The following is a 12,135-nucleotide window of genomic DNA, read 5'->3' on the forward strand; positions in this document are numbered from 1 at the left end:
TTTTTGGAGACCTTCAATGCCGCAGAAATGTTTTGGTACCCTTCCCCAGATCTGTTCCTCAACACAATCCAGTCTCTGAGCTCTACGGACAATTCCTTTTGACCTCATGGCTTGGTTTTTTTCTGACATGCACTGTCAACTGTGGGACCTTTTATACAGACAGGTGTGTGAAATTGGGTCCAATCAATTGAATTTACCACAAGTGGACTCCAAGCTATAGAAACATCTCAAGGATGATCAATGGAAACGGAATGCACCTGAGCTCAATTTCAAGTCTCATGGCGATGAGTCTGAATACTTATGTTGAGGTATTTGCAAAAATGTCTAAACCTGTTTCTGCTTTGTCATTATGGGGTATTGTGTGTAGATTGCTGAGGATCAGTTTCTTTAAGTCAATATTAGAATAAGGCTGTAACGTAACAAAATGTGAAAAGTCAAAGGGTCTGAATACGTTCTGAGGGCACTGTATGTTTTAATTTAAATAAAATAATAATAATAAACTGGATTTCTTTTTTTAAAGAATCAGCCTTGTTATTGAGATTTTCATGCCTTTTCAGGATAAAAAAGGGGCTTGTGGTGGTTATGGCAGGGGTTGTGGCAATGGATGTGGTCGTCCCTTCCGCGCGGCTGAATTTTAAAGGCCCCCATCTTGACATTGTGGACACATTTTTGCGTTTATCAGCTAATTTCCTTTAATTCTACAGTTTGCCATTGAGCAAACTTTTATATATATAACATTTTATTTTTGTATATTTTTTACAACTTTGGACATGAGTGTCTCCGGAAAGAATTTCAATGGCAGAAAAATCCCTGATTTTTTTCCGCCCCTGAAAATTTTTTTAAAAAGTATGTATGTATGACTGTATGTATGCACAGAACACATGTATGTGCTATCATTTTTATACCCCTAAAAGCCCAATGTGTGTCTTACCAAAATGCTAACAAAGTACTAGAGAATTCCTAAATATTCTAGCAAAATGCTGAAGACCGCAAGCGAACAAGCTAATAATAAAGACAGACAATCCAGCTCATTTGAAGTTAGTTATACAAGTATCTCAGAAGGCTACTCAGTTTGCTGCACATACAAAACAAATATTACATTTTGAATATTAGACATGCACAAAACAAATTCTGATTCAGGAGAGAGTTAATGATTCAGGACAGATAATATTCTCTGCTGTTCAAATCTATTGATCTTGCTATCTAGCCAACCAAATGCACAGCTGTAGCGTATGTAGCACATTTTAGACCAGGGATAATCAACTAGATTCAACCTCGGGATGATTTTATCTAATGTCCAAAAATGTATTACATTTTTTTGCTTAACATTTAGTAGTGAATTATATAACTTGATCACCTCATGTATGCTGTACAACAGTGAATTATGAAAGTTGCTCCATTTGTGCTCTTTGTAAACAAAACATGTGACTGGGTCAATCCAATGTTTCAGCAAGCTTTATTAATCCATTTTGAATTCAATCACTTTTTGAATGCACCCCTTTTGATTTGAACGAAACATTCAATACATTTTTATTTCTCCCATTGTAGAGGTTCTCAGAAAGTGACTTCTTGGACCAGAATGCCAAACTATTCAAGATCTAAAATGTATAAAAGATTCTCAAAGTTGACCTGTATTTTGCACACCACACCATGAGACATCCATGTCTTCATCACTGGTAAAGTTAAACAGTTGAAATATAATTTAAAAGCTTACAAACAGGGTTGTCAAACTATTTTGTTTACACCTTAAACGTCAATGATCAAAAATCACGTCAAGTCAAGATTTTTTTTCTCCATATTTGCATGTTGTAGTTTAGACCCTGTTCAACATCATGAGGTTTTTGTTGTGCCCGACCATCAGTTGAGACACATGCTCTTGAATACAGGGTGGGTGTCATGTTTTGGCTGATTAAATGTACTCTAATTGAAATTTCAACTTTCAAATGGTACCACAAAGATGGTTGAAGGTCCACACATCATTGGATGTTGACTTAAATGGGAATATGTTTTAAATTGGTGTCAATCCTCCATAGGAAACCTATTGAAATAATATAGACAAAATACACATGTACACCATCTTTGTGTTAGTAATTAGAAGTTAAAATGTCAATTTCAATGGTATACCAGCTAAACTGAAGTTGTCTGAAGGGATAGGTCCATTCTATACGTTCTATTTCTATGATTTGAAATGACACCCCCACCCTGTATTCAAGAGCATGTTGTTTCTCAACCGATAGCGGGCATAACACACAATCCTGTAAGCTTTTTAATGATATCGAACTCAACCTAACTATTTTCAAGTGATGAACACATGGATGTCTCATGGTATAGTGGGGTATCCAAAATGGGTCAACTTTGAGCACTTTCATCACCTGAATGTTTTGGTATTCAGGTAAAAAAATATCACTTTCTGACCACTTCTTCCATGGCCAGACATGTATGATCATGTCTATTTAAATCAAAAGGGATGCTGTCAAAAACGGATTAAATTCAAACAGATTTACCCTACAATGAAAAATAATGTGACTGTTTAAATGAAGAATGCAATCTGCTTTCTTGTAACCTGTAGCTATTCACTTAAAAGTAGCTAAGTAAAAAAAGTTTCATAAATGGTTTTGACAGTATTGAAAATCATGCTATGGGTATTTCAAAATCTGGTATACTGCCAAACCCTAGTCTGTAGTTGGTTGCCACTGGACATAGTTGATCCTGCGTCATGTAGAATCTGCCTAGGACAGTTCGTCTGAGTTGCATCATCTATAGTTTATTGGCTATAGTTGGATAGATGTGTAGAAGCCTTTAGTCATGTATCAATAAATTCCCAACCCTTAACTTAGCAAGGAGGACTAGCTAAATTGTCTGTGTTTCAGAAATGGGGAAACGCTGACCTCAATGGCAAGTTCAAGCTGCCCATGAAGAACGAGTTCATTCCCACCAGCTTTGAGATCTACCCTCTGGAGAAGGACTCTCCCTCCGCTCCCACTCTAATCAAGGTAAGCCTCGCTCTGGATAAGAGCATCTGCTAATTGACTAAAATGTGAAATGTCAGGGTGTTGCATTTATCAAACTATTTTTACTTCATTCACCAAGCAGCAAGACTGAACTGAAAGCGTAGCTGCATGTTTCAGGTGTCTGAATTTGTTCATAAACTTTCATATGATAATGAGGAAATGGTGTCAGGATTGAGAAGTATTTAGTACTGTTGTTGTCAAGGTGTTCTGATCAGAGGATGTACGTGGTAACTACTGCTGACAGGTTGGAATCTCTTTTGAGGTATTAGCTTCAGTATTACAGTACATTGTTGACTGCGGTTCACAACCCAACAAAGTTCAAAAGCAGTTGTAGAGATTTGATCTACCTCCTTAAAAACAAGTACTACAGCCTGATATCTTCATATACTTTTTGCATGCCCTTTCCCCTCATTGGAATCTGTTGCTAATGTAATCATGCTTTTCCCCCTCTTTTTCCTAGGACACCGCTATGAGCAAGGTGTGGTTCAAGCAGGATGACAAGTTTTTCCTACCAAAGGCATGCCTGAACTTTGAGTTCTTCAGGTTGGTAGACAAACCACAGCCCATGTATCACATCGTCGTCTTAGAAACTTGGAACATCTTTTGTATTATTTTCCTCATACAAACAATTGTAGTTATAGGACTCAAATACTGCTATTTGAAATCGTATTAGAAAGGACCACATGGGATAGCACGTGTCCTGCTGATCCCTTCCCTTGAATTAATCAATGAATGTATAAGCAACATGGCTACTTTTTGTTTTTCAGTGACAGTGATTTAGAGAGAGATGTCTAGCTGTGTTGTAGCTAACAGTTGATTCATCACTGCCATTTTTTTCGACAGCCCGTTTGCGTATGTGGACCCAATACATTGTAACATGGCCTATTTGTACCTGGAGCTCCTCAAGGACTCCCTCAACGAGTATGCATATGCAGCCGAGCTCGCCGGCTTGAACTATGACCTCCAAAATACCATCTATGGGATGTATGTAAGTATTCAAATTCCCCATCGCCCTCACGCCACCGCGATCCCAAACCCATCTGTTCCTCCCTCATGCATTCTCAACCTGGGCCTTCGTATCAGCCCTGGCTGCATCCTCCTCTTAATCCTTTCTTCTTCTTTGAAACCGCCTCGTCAGAAATGCTAGACTTGACAGTTGTTCGTTTCCCATTCGTGGTGGCACTATTTGGGTATGAACTTTAAAAAGTCATTTGGTACAGTCCTCTGTTAGAGACAGTTATTATTATTTTTTAATCTGATACAAAGGAATGGGAGATAGACACTAAGTAGTAGTAGTTGTAGCTGTAGCATTAACCTACCATTTAGTGGCAAAGTACTCCATCCCTCCTTGGTGGACAGAAAAGCCGGTTGCGAGGCTGCATATACATACTCTTCTTAATCAATCTTCTCACGCTGCTCTGTCTTTTTGACCACGTTATCCCACCTCCCCTACCAACAATCATGTTTATTACATTTTTTTGGGTCACTACCTATACTCAGACCCCCTGCACTGCAACATGACTGATCTGTTTCTCAGGTTATTGAAGGATGATTACAGAGTATACATATGCAGCCAGCCTTGCCGGGCTGGTCTATGGCAGCCTCAGGGAAGAATGCCATCCTCGTAAGTACAGTGTCCGTCTGACAGTCCCCCTAATAGCTAGGGGAAAAGAGGGAGGGCCCATCTTTTTGAAATGTTTATTTAACTAGGTGCAAGTCCAGTTATTAAGAACAAATTCTTATTTATCCATCTTAAGGTTCTGAGTGTGGAAGACTGTGTCTTCCGTCTATCTACGCCATTTGTTTCTGTGTGTTAGTCTGTCTGTAGGAAGATGGGGAGGTCCTAGAAGGTCCCCTTTCCTATGTTCTCTCCGTTTATGTAGGGACTTGTGGTTTCACTGCAAGGATGGCCAAATGTAGTCTTCAAGGAATGCCGTTTAAGTGATATGAAGTTGAACATCAACTATGAATTTATCCAATACTTATCTGACAACAGAGTAAGTTCAACTGATCAGGTCTGGGTTAAAATATGAACTATAATATCAGCAGACTGCCTGTCTTGAAGGACACGTTTGGCCCCGTTGATTTCACTGAATCACTCCGAAAACACACCCCATCTAATACACCTAGATAGAACTTCATACATTATCTCAAATTTTGTTGTTTTAATGTATCTTTGGCATCCATTTCGAAATTCTCTGTGCGGTCAATGTCAGCCAGATAGTAGAACAGTAAGTGTCTCCTTCATAAGTCCTAAAGGAATAAAGCTGAAAACACTGCTTATCCTCTGAAAAATGTATAGGTAACTGTAAGTTCTGCAGACTCATGATTCCAATAGCAGGTTCCAGACTGGAGCTGGCATTGTACACATAGCTAATAGTGTTTGCAAGCTCCTTTGAATTGGTCCTTGAAAAACTATCTTCATATATCGCTTAGTATTGGAATTAGGTTTTTCTATGTTTTTGCTTAATGGAGAATAGAGATGCCCATTTGCCCAATGATGCTTGTCTTCTCTCTCACACTCTCTGCTCCTTTCTAACTTTGGTTTGTGGTGGTTTGGCTTCACTCTTTAAATGGACCTCCTCTCACAATTTGGTTAACATTCAAACTAGGCCTACCTCTGTGAAACAGTAGCTTGTTGTGTACAGAAGGAAGCACTAGTACTAGTCATGAGGATATTTTGCCTGTTTGTTATTTACCACTTATGTGATACCAAGGTCAAAAATAAGAGACTACCTAAGACTTGGATTATACATTTTAAAGGCTAATCCCTCATGGGTTGATGCTCATGTGGAAATGATGCTTTGATTTCTCTAGTCCGGCCAATCACACATACCGAGCTAACTTTATGATGGGGTGTTTATCTTGGTATTAAGGTTTTCCGAGCTTCACCAGTAATACAGTTGCGTCGGCACAAACTAACTGGGGACTCATCAAGGGTAATGATGTTGGAAGAGATTTACAGTTAACTGGTGTCAGTATGTGTGTGTCAGCGAGAACGGGAAAGGGGGGGTAGAGGGTGATTGCGAGAGCGATCAGGGTATTTCCGATTCATGAAGGGGCCCGAATGTTTGGAGGATATTGCAAAGCAGAGCTTCATATAACCTTGACCGGGCTCTGCCTATGCATGGTGTTGTTGGTTTGGTAAATGTACACGCATAGACACCACTCACTGCATCACTTATTGTTAGTTGGTCACAGAACTCGATGAATAAGGGTAATGCATTTGCAGTTGATGGTAATGAGCAATGCTTGCTTTGTAGAGTTGAGTAGTTGGCTACAGACCCATCATATGGTCATTGCAGTGGCAGCAATGCAGGGATGGAACTCTGTGCTAACGGGCTAGTGTGTGATGCCACAGTCATTAGCGTGGATGCTAGCGCGGTCAGTGAAAGTCACAGCAGAGGCACCTTCATGGTCCAGCCTGCCTCCCTCTGCTGTGTGTGTGTGAGGGGCCATTTCACAGACTGTTCTCAGGACTCAGCCAGCACTCCGTGTCCTCTGACAGATAGTGGTTGGCATTATGCTGAGTGGAGTCATTGTCCTAGAGGAAGGGCCAGGGCAGGAGGAGAGGTTTGGGAGGTTGGTCTAAAACACTACTACCTTTAGTTTCCCTAACCGATAGGGCTGTTTATTCATCTGCACACACATTTTACTGTTCTTTCCTACAGGCTCTATGCCACATCGTTATGCTCACCTTTTTTCTCTTTTCCTCTTCCTTCCATCTCCTTCCCACAGCTCTCAGTGAAGGGCTACAATGACAAGCAGCACATCCTGCTGAAGAAGATCATTGAGAAGATGGCCGCGTTTGAGATTGATGAGAAACGCTTTGACATCATCAAGGAAGCGGTAAGCTGAGCCCCGCCGCCCAGTTTAAAACTACTCGGGCTATGAAATCATAACGGATCGAAGCTGATGTTAGTTTTTGACTGTTTGATTCTGCTATTGTGTTTGACCCCATGGCGCACACAAACTACCCTTGTATTGTGTTTAACCCCTGATATGATTGGGCTGAACGTTGACCCCTATTGCCCTTTGACCGCTCTTCCAGTATATGAGGTCACTGAACAACTTCAGAGCGGAGCAACCCCATCAGCATGCCATGTACTACCTGCGTCTGCTGATGACAGAGGTGGCCTGGACCAAAGACGAGCTCAAGGAGGCTCTAGACGGTGAGCCGTTCTCACTCATCTCCACACACCCACCCACACACACATGGGCACGTGTACGTACGCACATACTCTTCTCTCCCTATCTCTCCCCTGCTCTCATTTGAATGCTGAGCCAGTTTGAGCTCCTCCATGAGCTGCAGTCATTTCTCTGCAGTGAAAATCTCACCGTAGGAAGAGGAGCAGATGTATTGTCTGTACGTTCAGTACATTATGCGTTCGCAATGTCCTGTGTAACACTTGAGACAGAGTTCACCTTGGGGAAAAGACTGCATTTCTGTCTTTTCATTATTACCTCAAACTTGTCCCTATTTCACCTGCCTAGTGCTAGGGCTGTGACAATATCAGTATTGCTATATAATTTCCAAAAATAAATACACGAAGCAGACCAAACTCTTTGCTTCTTTAAAAAAAAACCTGCCCTAGGTAGAATATTGTGTGTGCTGGATGGCTTGGAAAATGTGACTCTGGGTGACAAAATAACTGGTCACTTTAATAATGGAACACTGGTCACTTTAATAATGTTTACATACTGTTTTACCCATTTCATATGTATATACTGTATTGTAGCCACGTCCATCCTACTCAACTATTGCTGTACATGTACTATTCTATCCATGTATTCTTCAGATATACTATATATTCAATCCACATACTGTCCATGGTGTCTATACATCACATATAATACCAATCAAAAGTTTGGAAATACCTACTCTTCAAGGGTTTTTCTTTATTTTTACTATTTTCTACATTGTAGAATAATAGTGAAGACATCGCAACTATGAAACAACACATATGGAATTATGTAGTAACCAAAAGATTGTTAAACAAATCATAAAAAAATATGATATATTCTTGAAAGTAGCCACCGTTGATGACAGCTTTGCACACTCCTGGCATTCTCTCAACCAGCTTCATGAGGAATTATTTTCCACATAGTTCCCACATATGCTGAGCACTTGTTGGCTGTTTTTCCTAAACTCTGCGGTCCAACTCATCCCAAACCATCCCAATTGGGTTGAGGTTGGGTGACTGGAGGCCAGGTCATTTGGCCTCCATCTGGCCTCCACTTATCACTCCTTCTTGGTCAAATAGCCCTTACACAGCCTGGAGGTGTGATGGGTGATTGTCCTGTTGAAAAACAAATGACAGTTCCACTAAGCGCAAACCAGATTATTTCTCTTTTGCCAAGATCATCAAGTTTTGAGGGAGCGCGCAATTGGCATTCTGACTGCAGGAATGCCCACCAGAGCTGTTGCCAGAGAATGTAATGTTAATTTCTCTACCATAGAATTTGGCGTTACGTCCAACCGGCCTCACAACCACAGACCGCATGTAACCACACCAGACCAGGACCTCCATATCTGGCTTCGGGATTGTCTGAAACCAGCCACCCGGACAGCTGATGAAACTGAGGATTATTTCTGTCTGTAATAAAGCCCTTTTGTGGGGGAAAACTCTCAGCCGTTCTGATTGGCTGGGCCTGGCTCCCCAGTGAGTGGGCCTATGCCCACCCATGGCTGTACCCCTGCCCAGTCATGTGAAATCCATAGATTAGGGCCTAAAGCATTTATTTCAATTGACAGATTTCCTTATATGAACAATAACGCTGTAAATTATTGCATGTTGCATTTATACACTGTTAAAAAAAAGAGAACACTTAAATAACACAATGTAACTCCAAGTCAATCACACTTCTGTGAAATCAAACTGTCCACTTAGGAAGCAACACTGATTGACAATCAATTTCACATGCTGTTGTGCAAATGGAATAGACAACAGGTGGAAATTATAGGCAATTAGCAAGACACCCCCAATAAAGGAGTGGTTCTGCAGGTGATAACCACAGACCACTTCTCAGTTCCTATGCTTCCTGGCTGATGTTTTGGTCACTTTTGAATGCTGGCGGTGCTTTCACTCTAGTGGTAGCATAAGACTGAGTCTACAACCCACACAAGTGGCTCAGGTAGTGCAGCTCATCCAGGATGGCACATCAATGCGAGCTGTGGCAAGAAGGTTTGCTGTGTCTGTCAGCGTAGTGTCCAGAGCATGGAGGCGCTACCAGGAGACAGGCCAGTACATCAGGAGACGTGGAGGAGGCCGTAGGAGGGCAACAACCCAGCAGCAGGACCACTACCTCTGCCTTTGTGCAAGGAGGAGCAGGATGAGCACTGCCAGAGCCCTGCAAAATGACCTCCAGCAGGCCACAAATGTGCATGTGTCTGCTCAAACGGTCAGAAACATACTCCATGAGGGTGTTATGAGGGCCCGACGTCCACAGGTGGGGGTTGTGCTTACAGCCCAACACCGTGCAGAGAACACCAAGATTGGCAAATTCGCCACTGGCGCCCTGTGCTCTTCAGATGAAAGCAGGTTCACACTGAGCACATGTGACAGTCTGGAGACGGCGTGGAGAACGTTCTGTTGCCTGCAACATCCTCCAGCATGACCGGTTTGGTGGTGGGTCAGTCATGGTGTGGGAATTCTTTGTGGGGCCGCACAGCCCTCCATGTGCTCGCCAGAGGTAGCCTGACTGCCATTAGGTACCGAGATGAGATCCTCAGACCCCTTGTGAGACCATATGCTGGTGCGGTTGGCCCTGGGTTCCTCCTAATGCAAGACAATGCTAGACCTCATGTGGCTGGAGTGTGTCAGCAGTTCCTGCAAGAGGAAGGCATTGATGCTATGGACTGGCCCGCCCGTTCCCCAGACCTGAATCCAATTGAGCACATCTGGGACATCATGTCTCGCTCCATCCACCAACGCCACGTTGCACCACAGACTGTCCAGGAGTTGGCGGATGCTTTAGTACAGGTCTGGGAGGAGATCCCTCAGGAGACCATCCACCACCTCATCAGGAGCATGCCCAGGCATGGTCGGGAGGTCATACAGGCACGTGGAGGCCACACACACTACTGAGCCTCATTTTGACTTGTTTTAAGGACATTACATCAAATTTGATTTCCATTTCCATTTGTGTGATTTTGTTGTCAGCACATTCAACTATGTAAAGAAAAAAGTATTTAATAAGAATATTTCATTCATTCAGATCTAGGATGTTATTTTAGTGTTCCCTTATTTTTTTGCGCAGTGTATTTTTGGTCACTATGTATTTATATTCTGGACTTGGCTATTATTTCTATATTTCGTATTTTTTACATTTATTTTTACTTTTTAAATTTGTGTGTATTAGGTATTACGGCACTGTTGGAGCTAGGAACACAAGCATTTCGCTACACCCACAATATCTGCTGAACATGTGTATGTGACAAATAAAATCTGATGTTTGTTTCTAACATTAGGGCTGTTTTCCTAAAGAAGTTAAATCCGCGTAGTGTTTTGTTTCCCAACCACGATACTAACAAGTAGCGCGATACTGTTATCTTCCCAGCTCTACCTTGTGCCTATGTGTTTAGTTTAGTGCCCTTGTTGCCCTTCTCTGGGTCTCCAGTCTTTCACAGATCTCTGTACCTGGTTTTTACAGACCAGATACTGCTGTGTGTACCCCCTTCCCTACTATTCTCCCATCCTTCCCCAGTCACTCATCCCTGGCTGGTCATCCACCACCTCTCACCACTATCTGAATGAATCTGGGTCAGACACTGTGAATTCAGATTGACCAACCTACGCGAAGAGGAAATGTGTTGTTTGTATCTGCATGTCTCCACGTTTGGGTGAGTGTGTTTGTGTACGTACATTTCTGCCCGCGCTGGCGACAGGAATGATATGCGGTGGCAGCAACAGCCTGCATGACTGAGGCTTTTGATTCTGTCCCGATTTGTATAGATTTAGAATGATAGCTCTGTGATTGATTCCTCCAGTCTGAATCTGTCTTCCAGATGTCACTCTCCCCCGCCTCAAGGCCTTCATACCTCAACTATTGTCACGGTTACACATCGAGACCCTTCTCCATGGCAACATCACCAAGGAGGTGAGTTTGAAGTTACCTTCCAGTGGACTGACTTAATTTGTAAATGGCAGACACACACACACACACACACACACACACACACACACACACACAGCAAGACGTTTGATGTATGGAATGTGGATATGTTCTATAACTGCTTATACGGTTAGCCGCTCCTCTCCCATATAGGTTTTAAGTGGAATGCTTTTCTGTCCACTAGCAGTGTCACAGAAGGTGAACACACTGTCGAACCTTGATAAGATCCTCTGATCAAATGACACTTTATAAAAGATCCCAGCCATCGACGAACAGTCTCCCTTATGTCTGGTAATGACGCCCAGTAGAGGGATGTCAGTCTAGTGGAGAGGGAATTGGATGCACCAGCGGGGGCAATGGTCCATTTCATCACCATAGAGACTCACCGTTCACTGCAGGACTCCTATTACCTTAGATGGAGCTTTTACTGCGTGGACAGAATTATAGCAGTGTTCCGATTCAGTCGAACGACCCTATAGATATGTATCTGCTATGGAAAGGAGGTATCTTGACACATTTAAAAGGTGGATTACAACACTGATCTATGTCATTTGCACCTCTCACTTTGCTCTCTCGATCTCTCTTTCTCCAGTCTGCTCTAGACATGATGCAGATGGTCGAGGACACGCTTATGAATCAAGCCCACACCAAGCCCCTCCTACCAAGCCAGTTGATTCGCTACAGGGAGGTGCAGGTGCCAGATGGTAGGCCAAGTGCACTGCCTATCATTCCCTTCACCTCCATGTAACTTCGTCATGCCTGTCCCCATTGTGACCATGCTGAAGGTTTCTTACCCAACAGTCTGGCCTGTGCTTGTGTAACACCTCAGTGGTAATGCCCCTCCAATGTCCAAGGGAGAAAGTTTCACCTACAAAGGGGAAACAGACATCACTAGGCAATACAATACACACACTTTTCCTTAACCACTTACACAAACTCACACAGCACCACAGCACAACAATACACACACACACACAGTGCCTGTGCACTCTTTAAGTAACTTGAGCAC

At 42.5% G+C, this 12,135-nt stretch overlaps 1 protein-coding gene across 2 annotated transcripts in view; it reads left to right on the top strand.

The window, feature by feature from the left end:
• The window catches only part of LOC118369534 (insulin-degrading enzyme), a 49,551-nt gene that overhangs the window by 24,969 nt on the left and 12,447 nt on the right, over positions 1–12,135 (top strand). For both annotated transcript variants that reach the window (XM_035753981.2, XM_035753982.2), the window contains 7 exons: positions 2,871–2,993; positions 3,472–3,554; positions 3,855–3,999; positions 6,750–6,860; positions 7,063–7,183; positions 11,020–11,111; positions 11,719–11,830. In XM_035753981.2, coding sequence (XP_035609874.1) covers positions 2,871–2,993; positions 3,472–3,554; positions 3,855–3,999; positions 6,750–6,860; positions 7,063–7,183; positions 11,020–11,111; positions 11,719–11,830 — 787 coding nt within the window. The remainder of the gene's footprint in view (positions 1–2,870; positions 2,994–3,471; positions 3,555–3,854; positions 4,000–6,749; positions 6,861–7,062; positions 7,184–11,019; positions 11,112–11,718; positions 11,831–12,135) is intronic.

The sequence above is a fragment of the Oncorhynchus keta genome, chromosome 36 (genome assembly GCF_023373465.1).
Source record: "Oncorhynchus keta strain PuntledgeMale-10-30-2019 chromosome 36, Oket_V2, whole genome shotgun sequence".
NCBI classification, from domain to species: domain Eukaryota; kingdom Metazoa; phylum Chordata; class Actinopteri; order Salmoniformes; family Salmonidae; genus Oncorhynchus; species Oncorhynchus keta.